The sequence below is a fragment of the Pithys albifrons genome, chromosome 16 (assembly GCF_047495875.1).
Source record: "Pithys albifrons albifrons isolate INPA30051 chromosome 16, PitAlb_v1, whole genome shotgun sequence".
NCBI lineage: Eukaryota > Metazoa > Chordata > Aves > Passeriformes > Thamnophilidae > Pithys > Pithys albifrons.
In genome coordinates this window covers 2,520,957-2,538,395 of record NC_092473.1, presented here as the reverse complement: position 1 = coordinate 2,538,395, position 17,439 = coordinate 2,520,957, and the positions used below count along the sequence as shown (strand labels likewise).

The 17,439-nt window shown below is 50.4% G+C and overlaps 1 protein-coding gene and 1 long non-coding RNA gene across 3 annotated transcripts in view; one reads left to right on the top strand and one right to left on the bottom strand.

The window, feature by feature from the left end:
* ADCY9 (adenylate cyclase 9) overlaps positions 1–15,134 on the bottom strand; it is a 98,315-nt gene extending 83,181 nt beyond the window's left edge. For both annotated transcript variants that reach the window (XM_071571654.1, XM_071571655.1), the window contains exon 1: positions 12,923–15,134. In XM_071571654.1, the coding sequence (XP_071427755.1) occupies positions 12,923–14,621 (1,699 nt within the window). In that variant the 5' untranslated portion in view covers positions 14,622–15,134. The remainder of the gene's footprint in view (positions 1–12,922) is intronic.
* Positions 15,135–15,584: 450 nt separating this feature from the next.
* On the top strand, positions 15,585–17,235 carry LOC139679685 (uncharacterized). The gene is made up of 2 exons (XR_011699223.1): positions 15,585–16,307; positions 16,413–17,235. It is a non-coding gene; the product is annotated as an uncharacterized lncRNA (long non-coding RNA).
* The last annotated feature ends 204 nt before the right edge of the window (positions 17,236–17,439 follow it).

The following is a 17,439-nucleotide window of genomic DNA, read 5'->3' as shown; positions in this document are numbered from 1 at the left end:
GAAGGGCAATAAAACCTCCCATAAATACTGTTGGCCATCATATTTTTGCTCCCAGAGTCTGAGTTTACAGCTGTAACTGTGTTCACTGCCCAGAGAAGCTGTGGCTGCCCCATCCCTGGGAGTGTCCAAGGCCAGGTTGGACAGGGCTTGGAGCAATCTGGGCTGGTGGGAGGTGTCCCTGCCCATGGCAGGGCAGTGGGATGGGTTGAGCTTCACAGGTCCCTCCCAACCCAAACCATTCCATGACACTGATTTTATGCTGAATCACCTAAACACAGCAGCAAAGACTTCCAGAACACCATTTTGCTTTACTCGTATTTGTGAAAGTCACTGGCTGCAATTAAAGTTGTCTTAGTTAAGCTCTAGGCAGGCTCAGTGCAAATGAAATGCATTTCCTGACTGGGGTGTCGTGTGTGTCCCTCACCCAGGCTGTTGTGTCACCATCATGTCCCCAAGATCACAGATAACACACACACAATATTGCCACAAATCAATAGTTTGCTGTCAAAAACAACCAGCTCTCCTTTGAAAGGACACAATTATGAATTCAACTTTTAACAAGTGCCATTTGAATTCAGGACTTAGTGTTTAAAAAGCTGCCCCAGACACTGGTGGGTCATGGTCCAACTCCTGAGTTTGCTCAGCAGTGCAAGAATTACCAAATCCTTTGCTCCAAACGGGTTAGATAAATAACACACTGTCAGCACAATCCAGCACTGCAAAGCCTGGTCTGTAACAGCAGCAGCACAACTCACACAGTAATTTATGACCATCTTGGCTGCACACTTGGTTATGGTTGACATTAGGCTCATACAACTCAAATCATAACCTAAATCCCCACATACATCTGTAATACAGTTTATTTAAATGTTTTGCAAATACACTGGTTCAAGGAAGCACTGACAGGGGTGGGAGCCGAGCAGGCAAATATCCTAACTTGGAAAAACAAAATCTCCATCTCAATTTTAAGACAATTTCCAACTTTGTCACCTCCTGAAATCTTGGAGAGAATGAAATGCATAACAGATGCACTGCACGTTAAATATAGCCCATCACGCACGCGGTTTCTCAGCAAACACTGTGCCTGCTGCTGAACGCCTTCCACAGGCTCTGATTCACTCCAGCACGGACAGAAAAGCAGCTCTGCCTCCTCAACAGCCAAGAACTGCCTCTCTTCCTGAGCAGAGACAAGCACCAGGGCACGATGGCCAGCCCAGTGCTCCACCAGGGCTGGGAAACCAGCACCTTCCCCTTGGCATCCTGCATGAACTGGAGCTCCCACCATCTGGGACCAACAGGTGGGTTTTAGGATGTTCCCTATTCAATGAGGAGAGCAGAGCAAAACTTGTATTAAGAAGTGCCACCCAGTTGATGAATGTGTTGTCATTTGTGCTGCAAGAATTAAACACGATCTCCAAGCTGAATAAACATGATTCAAGCATCTGATTATGGAGAAATAACAGATTGTGATGACCAGGCAGGGTATTGCCACATAAAAAGGATCCCAAGAATGCACACAGTTACTGAAATGCTGTGTATACACACACAGATATGGGGGAACAGAGACTGCTGGCAAGGGCATGTAGTGACAGGATGAGGGGGAATGGCTTCCCACTGACATGGTAAGGTTAGATGGGATGTTGGGAAGGAATCCTTCCCTGTGAGGGTGGGCAGGCCCTGGCACAGGTGCCCAGAGAAGCTGTGGCTGCCCCAGCCCTGGGAGTGTCCAGGCTGGATGGGGCTTGGTGCAACCTGGGATAGTGGAAGGTGTTCCTGCCCATGGCAGGGGAGTGGAACAGGATGAGCTTTGAGGTTCCTTTCAACTCAAACCATTCTGGGATTCTATGAAGTCAACAGGTTTATGTAACTCAGATTTTTGGACTTATTTGTGGAAAACTATTGTCAAATATCAAATTAAAGTATCTGACACAGGTAAGGAAACGTGACTTCAGGGAAGACCAGCAGACCTTTGTTTATCTCTGTATCCACAGCAAATTCCAGCAGCAGCAACGTTTCATAACCAAACATGTATATGTTACTTTAACATCCTCAGCAGAAAAATCCAGTTACTGATCATTATGGATTTCAGAACCTGGGGTGAGGCACGGGGTGTGTGTGCTGCTCTTAAATGGTTTACTGGAATTATGAAACAACTTACATTTTCTCATCCTCACGTGGTATTTGTAAGAATGCTCTCTGTTTCTAGTTGATGCCACATTGCCAAGCAGCAAGTAAAACATTAAATATTATTCATACTGTCTCATGAATACCGTATAGGTACAAGGCTGAGAATCTCTTTCATAACCTGTACCTTCGTAGCAAGATCAGTTCCAAACAGGGAGTCAGAGAGAGACAAACAAGTTCATAGAATCATGGAATGGTTTGGGTTGGAAGGGACCCTAAACCTCACCCAGTTCCACCCCCTGCCATGGGCAGGGACACCTCCCACCAGCCCAGGGTGCTCCAAGCCCTGTCCAACCTGGCCTTGGACACTTCCAGGGATGGGGCACCCTGTGCCAGGGCCTGCCCACCCTCACAGGGAAGGATTCCTTCCCAATATCCCATCTGTCCCTGCCCTCTGGCAGTTTGAGGCCATTCCCCCTGGTCCTGTCACTCCAGGCCCTTTCAAACAGTCTCTTGTCCACCTTTCCTGCAGGCTCCCTTTGGCTACTGGGAGGTCACAACTAGGTCACCCCAAAGCCCTCTCCTGTCCAGGCTGAACAATCCCAATTCCCTCAGGAGAGATGCTCCATCCCTCTGACCATCCTGGTGGCCTCCTCTCAACTTGCTCCAAGCAAGGCCCAAGTTTTTATCCCTGGCAATAGCTGGGAAAGGTTATAAAAGCCTTGGCTCAGAGCCCAGGGATGTCCTGGCGCAGCCACTGTCGCAGGGTGTGTGACAGACACAGCAGCCTCCACCTCCCTGCTGGCCCAGCACAGACCTCCTGAAATACAGACAGCCCCACGTGTCCAAACAAAGGAAGTTTGGAGCTACTGCTGTACCTGGTCTGCCTGCAAATCATGCCCTTCCAGAACATTTCCTCCTGACATCCTGCCTGTGGCAGTGCCTCCTGTCAGCCCCCAGTGCTTCCCAGGATTTATCAGCTGGACATTCGTCCAAGTCGGGCAGAGGTGAGAGACACTCAGCCCCCACAGCACAGACCTCACGTGTCCCTCCAACAGGAGTTACAGAAGGCCAGACTCTGATCCCAGGAACTCCTGGAAACAGCTCTGGAAAAGTCTCCCAGCTCTGAAAACAGCACACCAAAAATTCACTTCTATGCCATCTACCAGGCATATGCATGCAAACATTAAAGCTGCACATTTAATAACTGAAAGGATTCCATTTCTGACTCAAACATCCTTATTTACCCAATGAATGTAAGGAATTAATACCAGAAGCAGAAGTTTTCCTACATTTCCTGTGTCAAGGTTTCATAGCATGTTTTATTTCAATTTATTTCAATTATAGACTTCCCTTTTTTTTTTTGGTGGGGTGTCTTTTGTTGGCCATTTTTTTCTTTTGTTTATTATGCAATTAAACACAGTCAATCAAACTATAACCATTTTGGCCCTTAAAACATACAAATAATTGTTAGTACTGTTTATCCATTAGTTTTGCTTTCCACTTTTCCCTCAATTTGCTGCTTAGAGGAAAAAGGAGTTTTCCTATCAAGGCCTACAAATGAGTAACACCAGAAGGAAATCAAGTCTTTATAAACAGGAACAGCTGGATTTGGATGCTCTGGGGCTCTCCCTCTGTGTGGCCCCCATGCCCCTGTTCCAGTGGCAGGAACTCTGGTTTAAGGAATGGAGTGCCCAGCAGGAGCTCTGGGGATTCCAGCCCATGACGACATCCCCACACACAGATTCGGCTCAACTTCAGCTGAAGGGAAAAAAAAAACAAATCAAAAGGAAGCAAATTGCTCTTTTAGATCATCAGGATGGTACTTTTCCCTTGTCTGATAAAGATCCCACCACCAGGCTCGTGGCCCTCACTCTGCCAGCCCCTCTGCACCGTGCCAATTTTGGAGGGTTTATAAATAATGTTATTTTCTGACAATAACGTGATTGCTAAATTTATCAAGTCATGTTGGGGAGAACAATTTTAGACGTGCAACAAGAGGAACAGTAAGTGCTGTCGGTGAAAGAAAGCCTTGCAATATACTCGCTGTTATTTATATGTTTTGCCAAGAATTTCCACAGTAAGTTACTGTAACAACTCCAAAGATTTACAGGCAGTTGTGAGGGACATTTTGATCCTGAGGGATGCGAGCTGAAGAAATACATCTAGAACGTTTAGTGCCCTCACAAAGAAATTTCAGAACCATGGGAAAAATAGCGATCCCCAAAGCCATGTATCTGGCAGGCTTATTGCCCGAGGTTACAACGTTTTCAGGAGGGGGAATGAAAGAGAGTGTTAATTTGGCGACAACAATCTGGATTGGAAGGGCAGTGCAGATTTCTGGGGCACTCCCGCCCTGACAAATCCTCACCAGAACCAAATCTGTCCTACTGCCCAAGACAACCTGTGCCCAAACACTATTCTGGGGAAAGAACGACCTTTAATGCTGTGGTACATCCCCATCTCTGCTTCTTTTTCCAACTGCCACTTGGTATTTTCACAAATTGTTACTTGCAGGCAAACAGCTACACTTTCAAACCCTGCCTGGCTCTTCTTTAAATCGAATTCCAGCAATTCCCTCCCTCAAACCCTTAAAGAGCCCTCACAATAATGCAAACTTACATAACAGAACCTGTTAAAATGTGTTAATGAGCCCGTATTGACTCGCTGGCTTCTCTGCAAGAGCAACTCCCACTGGAAGTTACAAATTTAAAGGCTAGGAAATTTTTTTTCCTTCCTTTCTTTTCAAAGGACAGAAATGAGATTGAAAATCATCTAAAAATAGCTGAGAATTTTCAAGTGTCAGCTGTAGCAGAAAGAGGAATGGCTGTCTCTCCTTACAGAGCCAGGATGGATGGAGTGAGCTTGTGGTTCAGGATGAAGACAGAGAGAACTTACACACAAACTGTAGGAAGTAATCCTAATTTCCTAATTTTTATAATGTTCCAGGACAACCTACAGCGACTTGAAATCCAGTGAAATTATATTCTGTTTAAAAGTGGTGAGTGTAAATTCTTACATCCTTTGCCTGCCAGGAGGAAAAGTGAAGTACATATTGTGAAATAACTGCAAAAAAATACTTAAATAACCCATTCAAACTATGCATCCTCCTCAGCACAGAAGATGAATATAAACTATGTGTCTCTGACTTTGCTTTGTCTTCTCCATCAATTTTTTTCCCCAAAAAGCCACCATGTCAAGGCTTTTATTTATAGAAGATGTTCCCTTGCATTTAAATAAGTCCCTAGGAAGATTTACTGAAGTCAACAGGAAAAAGACAGCCCAGATTTGTAATTTGTAGGGTCCCTGTGCATAAGGCAGCACCAAGATTTGGGGCAGCCAGGCAGAAATACAAGTGAGAGGCTCTGCACAGATGAATGACCACAGAATGCAGCACAGCCAAGGATTCCAGATTCCAGAGCTCACCTGTCCATGCTCTGGAATGAAGCTCCACTGTGGCCACACTCACTTCAGCTCTTGCAGGATGTAAATGCTTTAAAGTCTATTGAAAGTTTCACTCCACAGGGCTCATCCAGGGCTTGAACAGCAGAGCTGCAAGGCTCTTACTTATAGAAGAGGTTCCCTTGCATTTAAATAATTCCCTAGGAAGATTTACTGAAGTCAACAGGAAAAAGACAGCCCAGATTTGTAATTTGTAGGGTCCCTGTGTACAAGGCAGCACCAAGATTTGGGGCAGCCAGGCAGAAATACAAGTGAGAGGCTCTGCAGAGATAAGTGACCACAGAATGCAGCACAGCCAGGGTGTCCCTACAGCACCATGGGATTCCAGAGCTCACCTTCCCATGCTCTGGAATGAAGCTCCACTCTGGCCACACTCACTTCAGCTCTTGCAGGATGTAAATGCTTAAAGTCTACTGGAAGTTTCACTCCACAGGGCTCATCCAGGGCTTGAACAGCAGAGCTGCAACACTTCACAACCAGACTGTCAGTACTGCCTTGACTTAGTTGTTAATTAGTGTCAGGGCATGACAAATTAAACCACAGCCCACGCTGATAAATGAAGTGCATGGTCAGGGTCAGGCTCCATCCCTTTTACACAGATTCTAATTATGCTTATAAATTATTTTTCACTCTGTCCAGTCAAATTAGCCTGTAAGTATGACATCAAAACTCAAAGAACTCAAAGCCTCAAAAGCTCTTCAAGTTTCTCATAAATAAAATTATGAGCAACTCAACAAATCTTGCTCCAAATTTGGAGCACTCGTGCCCTTCCAGCCCCGGTCTGGCAGCGAGCTGAGCAGTACCTGCACACAGACACAGTTCTACTCACAGAAAGTCATGTCACTGCATTGTCAAATATTTGGAAAGCTCAGTAATCACCAGGTTTTTCTACAAAGTTCTTTCTTTTGTTTATAGCTGTGAAAGACATCTTCACTGGGTAAAGACAAGAACCAGGTTGAGCAACTACATTCACTATTTACCTCCTTTTCTTCTTGCTATTACATGGTAAAATTACAGATCATGTCAAAATGTTCTCTCAGGGTAGAATCTGCTTCTCCTGGCAATATGCCTTAATGCAAATTACCTTTATCTGTCACGGTATTTTCATTTTGGAAATACAGAGTGAAGTCAACCTGCACATGACATCTTATTCTCAGGCTCACACAGAAGACCATGAACCACCACCTCGACGAGAAGGTAAGTCAGATTAGGTCAAGCTGATAAACTGACTGGTCACTAAAATTTTCTGTCACTGTCAGCACTTGGAATTCTGTTTGTGGGGAAGTGGAAGTACATACACATGTTTACTTCATCAGCACTCACCCAAGGTGGAGATTTGTTTGACCTGTTGCTGCCTGACCATTGAATTAGTCTCAGAACACACGAAATCCAGAATTACAACATCTGCCACATAAAAAGCCTGTATCTCACATTTGTGGAACATAATGAAACCAGAGCTTGGACAAAAAGACCTGCACAGCAGCTGGCAAGTCACAGGGCAAGTACCTTAACCCCTTGTAATTCATCCCCAAACCTCCCTGGTCAGAGACTGAACCTGCTCTCAGCCCCAGAGCAAAGGGGAACCCACGCAGAGCTCTGCACAGCCACCCTGCTGGCACAGGCACAAACCTTCCAGATTTACACTGTGCCCAGCAGGCTGGGCTCAAAAAGCCAAGGAAAACTTTCATCTGATCCTTCCTCTACCTAGGAACTTCCAGAGGCAAAACAGCTACAGGGTCCCTGTGCACAGGGTGGTGAAGGACACAGGGCAGGAAGATTTCACTGTCTCTGTGAGGGGACTGTGGTCTCCCCAGTCAGCTGCAGAGGGGAGGGAGGGAAGAAAAACCTCAATGATTTATCTCTTCATAACCTGACCCAAGACTTTTGTCTTTTGCTGTGTAACCCAAACATGCAGCAGCAGCAGAGCACCAAGTCACCAAGCAGAGCACCAGGTCACCGAGCAGGGCACCACCTCACCAAGGAGGGCACCACCTCACCCAGCAGGGCACCACCTCACCCAGCAGGGCACCACCTCACCAAGGAGGGCACCACCTCACCAAGGAGGGCACCACCTCACCCAGCAGGGCACCACCTCACCCAGGAGGGCACCACCTCACCGAGCAGGGCACCACCTCACCGAGCAGGGCACCACCTCACCGAGCAGGGCACCACCTCACCACGGACGGCACCACCTCACCACGGATGGCACCACCTCACCAAGGAGGGCACCACCTCACCCAGCAGGGCACCACCTCACCCAGCAGGGCACCACCTCACCAAGGAGGGCACCACCTCACCAAGCAGAGCTGTGTCCCACAGGCCCAGGGAAAAGCAGCCCGTGGGTCGCAGATTGCCATCCTGGAAAGAGATGGGCTATTTGTGGAGTAAAAGGCTTCAGTATTGAGTAAAATGGTGACTTTTATAAATAATTCACTAAACAAATGCTTAAAATTAAAGGAAACACAGAGAACAGTGAAACAACACACCAAGCAGGAGATCTTTGATAAGCCAGGAACAGCCACAGGTGGCCACAGGTGAGTTTTCCTGCAGTAAGTGCTGTGAAAGCCAACCTGCCCTGTGCCCCCAGGCACAGCTCAGCCAGGTGAGGGACAGCACAAGGATCCCTCTGCATTTTTCCATGATGAAGTACAGGACACAATCAGAGGGAAAAGCGTGGCTATGCCTCCAACAGAAACACAGCCACACAGCTGCTCCTTGAGGCAAACTGAACAAGGAGATGTCCAGCTGCAGAAACTTTGGGAATCATTTGGCAGGTCAATGTACATCCAGAGGCCCCAAACAAAACCCTGGTTCTGCTGGGCTGTGCTCCACAAACACAGAGAAAGCATTCTTGCCCCAACGTGCTTACGTATTTTGAGCACTCAAAAACAAGATGCTGGTGACCCTGGTATTTCTGGAAGAGTTGCAGGCTGGTAAACAGCAATAGTGTGACCTCCCAAGCAAGAAGAAAGAGAAAGGCAAACAAGCAAGAAGGGAGCAAAACAAAAATATTTCCACAAGCAGAACTTTTTATATCCCAAGAGGAGATCTCTGTCTCCAGAGCTCAATAAGGACGTACTAACCTGTGCTATGAGGCTTCAATTAATTTATTTGCTAGGAAGCTCAGCAAGGAAAGGGAGAAAGTGAATTGTTTCAAATCCTACAGCAAAATTATTAAGAAAGATAGAACTGAACTGATGGCTGGGGTTTATCTGTGTACCTCAAAGAATGAACAACAGTGCTCTCCTGTGCTCCACTCCCACCCACGGTGCTGTGAAAACAGAGGGCCAGCAGAAACAGGCAAAAATACTGTAGGGCATCACTGGTGCACTCTTCATTGGTTTTAGACACCATCTACTTACTGCCAAAGTCAGAAACAGGAGGGAACACACCAGGGCCCTGCTGTTGCACTAAGGAGCTAAGGAAGCAAAGGAGGAAGAACAGATATTCCCACCCCAAGACTTCAGTGAACCACAGAGCAGAAAGAGAAATTTAGTTCTGCCTGGTCTACTCCAGTAAACAAGGTGATCAGCACTAGGATGACTTGGGGTACATCCACCTGAGTATTCACAGAATCATAGAATCGATTGGGTTGGAAAAGACCTCCGAGATCATCAAGTCCAACCCTTGGGCCAACTCCAGTCCCTTTACCAGATCATGGCACTCAGTGCCACGGCCAAGCTCAGTTGAAAAACCTCCAGGGATGGGGAATCCACCCCCTCTCTGGGCAGCCCATTCCAATCCCTGAGCACTCTCTCTGCAAAGAATTTCTTCCTGATATTCAACCTAAACCTCCCCTGGCAGAGCTTGAGCCCATCGTGCCCCCTTGTCCTATTGCTGAGTGCCTGGGAGAAGAGACCAACCCCCACCTGGCCAGAACTTCCCTTCAGGCAGTTCCAGACAGTGCTGAGGTCACCTCTGAGCCTCCTCTTCTCCAGGCTGAACACCCCCAGCTCCCTCAGCCTCTCCCCACAGCACTTGTGCTCCAGTCCCTTCTCCAGCCTCGTTGCTCTTCTCTGGCCCCGCTCCAGCCCCTCAATCTCTTGCCTCAACTGAGGGGCCCAGAACTGAACACAACACTCAAGGTGTGGCCTCCCCAAGGCAGAGTCCAGGGGAAGGGTCACTGCCCTGGGCCTGCTGGCCACGCTAGTTTGGATCCAGGCCAGGATCCCATTGGCCTTCTTGGCCACCTGGGCACACTGGTGGCTCCTGTTGAGCTTCCTGTCCCTCAGTCCCCCCAGGTCCCTTCCTGCCTGGCTGCTCTCCAGCCACTCTGTGCCCAGAACAGGGAGGAGCAGGTGATGCAGTTTGCCCCCTTCACTATTCCTCACCCTGCTCTGGTGCACACTGGAGAGCTGTACCTGGATTCCCTGGGAGTGAACTGAGCCAAAGGACTCACTCCAGGAGCTGCCTGATGTGCCCCACCACCAAGATGCTTTTGTTCCCAGGCCCATCCAGGAGTGGGAGGCAGAAGTCCTGCCATGTGTGTGACACAGACACCCCATCCTCGACTCCTCCCTGTGCAGGGTTTACTTGCTCAGGTTGGCTCAGCCTCACAGACACCACCACTGCTGCAGCAGCTCAGACAATTAGGAGATAATATACTAGACATGCAACATAAAAAATGGGATATAATTAAGATAGCAGAGGTTGAAAGGAAGCTGAGAAGTGAAGGACCGGCAGGGAAACAAAGCTCCTGTCTGTTATCTCCACAGCAGTTTTAGACTTGAAGAGAGTATGAGGTTTGACATAATTAAACAACCACAACAAACTTCCTCTTCTCTATCACTACTATCAAGAGATTCTAAGGGAAAATAGGAAAGCAAAGTTTCTTAAGAGCACCTCCATTCACAGAACTGAGCAGGTGCTTGGCAGAGAACAATTAATTAACAAGTGAAATCTCACTCTCCTGTATTAAATCTCAGAGCTGCTCCCTGAAAAAAACCTCCCCTGCAGCACATCCCAGACACCAGCCTGTGGCACTGCTCTTTGATGGTTTTTATCATTATCTTTTGATTTTTTCCCCTCTCTGATGGCATTTATGCATCAGCTGAGTAACCTGGCTGTGGAACAAGGCTCTGAGGAAATAGGAAGATATGGGCAACTCTGTAGCCCCCTCCATGTGCCCCTGAAAGTCTGGGCATCAGAAGGAAAGGAGCTGCAAACCTGTGAATAAAGGTGGTCATGGCAGAGGTGTGCTTGGTTTAGAACTACAGACAGATTCTGATTTCTACAACTGCATGAGACATTGGTAGGAAGTGGGAGCTAATTACAGTTCCACAACAAAATACAGAAGGGAAATGGAGAAGGAAAAAAACCCCAACCCATATTCCTTGTTAAAGTAATTCTTACCACATGCTCCACTTTCATAGCTACGTTTTAGAGTAAGAAGAGACCATTAAATGTCATCCACAAAGCAAACTTCATCTTTTGTAGCCTGCATTTCAGTTTGCCCATCTGTAGTGCCCTGGCTGAAGCAGGAGCTGTGAAAGGCACTCAGAGCTGCAAAATCCAAACCACTGTACTGAGGAGGCACAGCAGCCTGTGCCCTCTCATGATAAACACAACCAAGGGCAGAAGTCTGAGAAACACCATGAAAAAAACCCACTCCTGGCATGGGGTATAATTGCTCTACACAGTGCTCCTGTGATCTCCTAGAAAATATAAACAATAAATAAGAATATTTAAGAGCAGCACTGTCAGTCTCCACAACTAAATTCATGCCTTTTGGGGATTAACATCGAGTACAATTATCAATGCAGCAAAAATACTGAATTTCCTTTGTTGCTACAACATGGCCTTCACTCTGCAGCTGGCTCTAAAGGTACATGGAAGAGAGAAACATCACAGGGATGCTTCTCTACAACCTATTCTGTGTATTTTCAGCAAAATTCATCCTGGAGTTAACAGTGAGATTATGACTGATCCCCATTTTCTTGCAAGCACACTCCCCCTGAAATGCATCAGTGTCAACCGTTTTCAGAGAATTTAAGTGAATTCGTATTTTTAGAAGCTGAAGAGAAAGCCAAAGCCCAGGGACACACATCTGCTTCAGTCCTATGGCTTCCAGCTACCAATGTCCCTGTGGATCTCACTGCTCCCCACGAGCCCTCTGCTGCAGCCCCGCTGCCATCTGCCTGTGGACAGCCAGCTCACCAAAAATAAGTTTTTGTGTCACAGCAAAACAAGCCCCTGCCAGGGGCGAGCAGCTGCCCCTGCTGCCGCCACTGCTCTGCAGCGCTGTCCCCACGTCCTTACTCACTGACCTTTCCAACCAGCCCAGCCTCCCCCAGCGTTTGGTGCAACAAATACCTCCCTCCTCCATCACAACACCTGCCTGTGACTCCCGCGGGCTCTTTCACTCTGTTTGCCATGTTTCCTTCATAAAAATGGATCCTTTTATACACAGAGAGAGCACAGAAGGGTTTGTTACATATTCCACTCCCATTTTGATCCATCTGCTCGCCACTTTGGGCTACAAGCACTGCAGACAACGGTATCTCTGTGAGACAAAGGCACAGCACTCAAGAGACACAGCTTTGACAAAAGAGACAATTAAACCCTCAGCGTGTACAACCCTCCCGCACGCGTTTCCAAGTGCTGCTAGAAAGCAGCCAAGGGTTTCACTTCAAAAGGAACACTGCAGAAAAATCAAAATCGGACCCGTAGCCAAGGGGGACCAAAGGATCCCTCGCTTCCTTCTCCAAATGGCAAATTTGCAGTTTCATGCCCAAATCCTTTGAGCTGCAGAAAGGAAAGCATCTGCCAGCTCCCTGAGCCACCTGAGTAACTTTTTCCAGCCTAACTCCGAACTGTAACAACTTGCCATATCAAACTGCCAAATCTACAGTGCTCATTTCTTTCTGTGAATCCAGCTGTCATTTTTCCCGAATGCCTTTGCAGTCCCAACTCTCCCAATGCCAGAAAAACCTTTTCACAGATATACATAATTTTGCAAAACACATATGCTCTCTGTATGGCACATGAAGCCAATTAACAAGTTTACTTGCCGAGTTAAAGGATGACACACAACACTAAAACAAAAACCTCTTGCAGACAGCAAACACACCAACCTTCTCATCCCTAGGAGGTGACTCTCACAGGGAGAGCTGAGTTTTAGAGCCCGTGTTGAGTACCCCAGATCTTTAACGCTTATCTATCTCTGTGGCACCTTTTATTCTGTAATTACCACAGTGTCTGTGATCACCAGCACGGGAAGATAAATGCAAAACACCTTCAATTTGCAAGTCAGCAAGCACAAAGCAGGCACTTGGGCAACTATTTTCTCTCCTGAAAGAAAAATGAGCACAAAGTGAAGCACTAGAAGCACGTGTACCTTTTAACTGGTCAGCGACCACGCTCTGACCAACACGCTCAATCACCTTCCCATCCTCCATTTCATAACGATCATCCAAATATTTGGCAGTAGCTTCTGAAATATGGACTTTCCCAGCCACCCCCAGCTGCTCCATCAGATTGGCCAAATTGACATCGTTGGACCACACATCGAACTTGAACCTCCTCATTCCCAAAATGCCACACAGGACTGTCCCGGTATGGACACCGACTCTCATGTTCACCATTTCTTTTTTCTCCTGGCAGAACTGCTCGATGGCTTTGATCATGCCCAAGCCCATCTCGATGCAGCAGTAGGCGTGATCCGCCCGGGGCTCGGGGCAGCCGGCCACGCAGTAGTAACAGTCCCCCAAAGTGCTGATCTTCTCACATTTAGTGTCCTCACACAGACGGTCAAAGCGGCCAAAGAGGTCGTTCAGGAGCCCCACCAGCGCGTGGGCTGATTTGTTGGCGCTCATTTTGGTAAAGCCAACGATATCTGCGAACAAAATGCTCACTTGCTCTATCTGCTGCATTTTGAAAGGGCGGAATACTATGGGGGTTTTCTGTATGGAGGGCTTCTTCTTCCTGTTTTTGGGGCTTGAGGTGGAATGACGTTTGATGGAGTTTTCGCTTTCATCATCGCCCTGCTTCATTAAGTCATCGGCTATTATTCTTGGCATAACAGAATGAATCATCCTCTCTTTCAGGGCTTTTTCCACTTCCAAGTCTTTTCCATGCATGATGGATTGCCCCACTTTCAGGAATGTGCTTCTCGATCTGACTTCGGACATGATAAATAAGTGAATACCGATGGCGTGGATGCAGATGTGCAGGAAGGCTTTGCTCAAGAGCTCCCAGTAAACAGCACCTGCTCCGAGAGGTGTGAAACAGTTCTCGTCACGGAAGTGATAGCCAAAGGTCTCGAAGAGGACCGAGTACGACAGTCCCAGAAACAAGCTTAAATACAGGGGTAAGTGCATCACCGTGTAAAGCAACAAGAGCACTTCGATACACATAGAAAAACTGCCCACTTGAGAAAGACAAGTGTCCGTGAGATCTGCCGGGGGAGTCCGATTGGACATGTCACCACTTCCTGAGACAGGCCTGAGAGCCTGGAACTGCGGAGCGAGGGTCAGAGCGAACACCAGCAGGGTGAGGACCAGCGAAGTCCAGACGTAATGGCGGGCGTAGGTCTTGGTGAAAGTGAACACAAAAAAAGCTACACATACCAGGAGGAAGCACAGGGCCGGCACCATGAAAACAATCTGTTTCTCTCTCATGTGTACGCCGAAGTAGATGCCCCAGAGCAGGCAGGCCACGCCGATGTAGAACAGGGCATAGCGAAACCTGCGCTGGGTCTGCGGGAAGCATCTCTCCATGCAAGCCTCCTCCAGGTTGTTGGAGTCGAACTTGGGGTTCCACCACTTGGAAGAGGCCCTCTCGAAGAGCTGCGGCAGCTTCTTCTGGCGGCGGAGGCCGGAGCCACCAGCGCCCGCTCCGCCGGCCCGGCGGGTGCCCCCCGACTCCCCCGAGCTGCAGCTGGAGGAGATGCTGTACTTGCAGTGCTTGGAAGAGGAGCAGCCCTGGTGCTGCTTGGGGTTGATTTTCACCGTCACGCTGTTGCTGTCCCCGCTGGAGTCGCAGCTCACCTCGGTGCTGTGGTGATGCAGCAGCTGCTGGTGCGGTGGGGAAGCCATGTTGTCAATTCCTGCTCAAGAGCCCGCCACGGAGTTGGGTCTCCGGGGCTGCCGGAGCCACCGGGCTCCTCGCAGAGCCGCCTCTAGTGTCCGCCGGGCCGGGAGGGGCGGCCGGGCAGCGCCGCGGCGTTCGGCCGCTCGCCGGGCTCGGCACACAGGGCGCCGGGGCTGCCCCGCATAGTCCCCTCGCCTGGGCCGAGGCTGCCGCCGCTGGCCCCGCTCCCCCGCAGCCCTCCCGAGGCGCGGGGCGGGCGGGCCGCTGGCTCAGCCCCGCGGGGGGGACGCCGGGCCCCCGCCGGGAGGGGACCGCTCCTCCATGTCGGTGCAGCTGCCCCGCCGCTTCCTCCTCTCCCGGCCGCCGCCGAGGGGCCGCCTCCCGCCCGCACCGCCCGCCCAGCCGGGACGGCGGCAACGACCACTCCCCTGCGCGCCGCTCCGCCCGCCCGCCCGTCTGAGGGGAGGAAGCGGAGCGCGGGGACGCGCTCAGGCGGCCGCCACCATCTTCCTCGCGGCGCGGGGGGGGCCGGGGGTGCTGGGGGAGCGCGCCCCCGCTGGCCAATGGGACGCGGCAGTGCAGCGGGAGCGAGCACCCCCCCCCACCGCCGCCGCACACACGGTTCCTGCCTCAGTGCGAGGGGCGCGGGCGGGAGCGGGGACGGGCCGGGGGTCGGGCGCGGTAGCGGCGGCGGCGGCGGCGTGAGGGAGCGATGGCACAACCAGGGGCGGTCGCAGCGTGAGGGAGCGATGGCACAGCGAGGGGAGGCGGGAGCGTGAGGGAGCGGCGGTACAGTGAGGGGCAGCGGGAGCGTGAGGGGGCGATGGGACAGTGAGGGGCGGCGGAGCGTGAGGGGGCGATGGGACAGTGAGGGGCGGCGGAGCGTGAGGGGGCGATGGGACAGTGAGGGGCGGCGGAGCGTGAGGGGGCGATGGGACAGTGAGGGGCGGCGGAGCGTGAGGGGGCGATGGGACAACGAGGGGCGGCGGAGCGTGAGGGGGCGATGGGACAGTGAAGGGCAGCGGTAACGTGAGGGGGCGATGGGACAGTGAGGGGAGGCAGAAGCGTGAGGGAACGATGGGACAATGAGAGGCGATGGGAGCGTGAGGGTGCGATGGGACTGTGAGGGGAGGCAGAAGCGTGAGGGAGCGATGGGACAATGAGAGGCGATGGGAGCGTGAGGGGGCGATGGGACAGTGAGGGGCGATGGGACAGTGAGGGGCGGCGGGAGCGTGAGGGGGCGACGGCACAACGAGGGACAGTGGCAGCGTGAAGGGGGCGATCTGACAGCGAGGGGCGGCGGGAGCGTGAGGCACATCGCTCGATGGGACAGTGAGGAGCGATGGGCACAGCGAGGGCCGGCTGGAGCCGCGCGGGCCCCATCCCTCAGCCATAGGCCGGGCGAGAGGCTCCCCGGCTGCCCCCGCCACAGCCGTGCCCTCCGGCCGACACTTGCCATGCGCAGACAATTCGCACTGTACAAAAAAAATTCAGCTCGAGTCCCGCTGCACAGTGCTCTGGTTATTTTTCTCCTCGCTCTCCGCTTGTTTATGGCTGACGCTATCTCTCCTGCACCGCTCCCTCGGTCTCATTATCTCCGCTCGCAGATGGCCCGTGGCTTTCCCTCCTCCTGCTCGTCCTACAGCTCCCTCTGCTCCTCCCAGCTCTCCATCCCTCAGCCCTGCTCACAGGTGATGTTCCCACACTGGTCCCACCTCGTCCCTCTCAGCACCTCAGCTCCAGCTCTTCCCACTGTGGCTTCTGCTTCCCTGAATCCATTTATTGCTGTTTTCCAGGTGAGCCTTTCCCAGAAAAGCACTTCGCTCCAGCAGTCCTTCCAAACAGGGAGTCCCTTCTCCTCTGAAGACCACACCATTCCATGAAGTAAATGCAAAAGCATCCTGGGTTGTACCAGTAATATTGTGTCCAGCAGGACCAGGGCAGTGCTGAGGCACCTCCAGTCCTGGGGGCACTTCTGGGCATCTCACGACAAGAAAGACGCTGAGAGGCTGGAGCGTGTCCAGGGAAGGGAACGGAGCTGGGAAGGGTCTGGAGCAGCTGAGGGAGCTGGGGGAGCTCAGCCTGGAGAAAAGGAGGCTCAGAGGGCACCTCTGGCTCTCTGCAATCCCTGACAGGAGGGGGGAGCTGGGGAGGTCAGGTTCTGCTCCAGGGAACAGGGACAGGAGGAGAGGGAATGGCCTGAAGTTACACCAGGGGAGGTTTAGATGGATATTGGGGAAATTTCTTTCCAGTAAGGGTTGTTAAACATTGGAAGGGCTGCCCAGGGCAGTGGTGGAGTCACCATCCCTGGAACTGTTCAAAAAACTTCGTGATATGGCTTAGTGGGCACGGTGGTATTGGACTGAAGGTCAGACTCCATGGTCTTGGAGGTGTTCTCCAACCATAATGAGCTTTTTCAAAAATAGTGACAGAAAATCTGTGGCCACACAGTTACTGAAACAGAAACCTGCCTCTTTTCCCCTTTCATTTGTAAAGATGCTACTTGTCTCGTTAACCATGCTGCAACACACCCTTTTACTAATATTATTTTAAGGAATTTTTTATTTTCTGACATGCTCAAATACCCAAATAATCTATAATAAAAATTTCCAATCAATATCTGTAATTGTTCTGGGTTTGCTATGAGATAGTTGTCTCTCAAATTCCAGCTAATGGTTCAGCTGATCAATATTTTATAGTGAGTGCTGCTTTCCATGCAGCTCTTACATAAACACTGTTGGGAGGAAAGAAATCCCTGAGCTGACAGAGCAGAAAGGCAGGATGGCCTCCTGGGTTTGCCTATTAATTGATACATTTACTAAA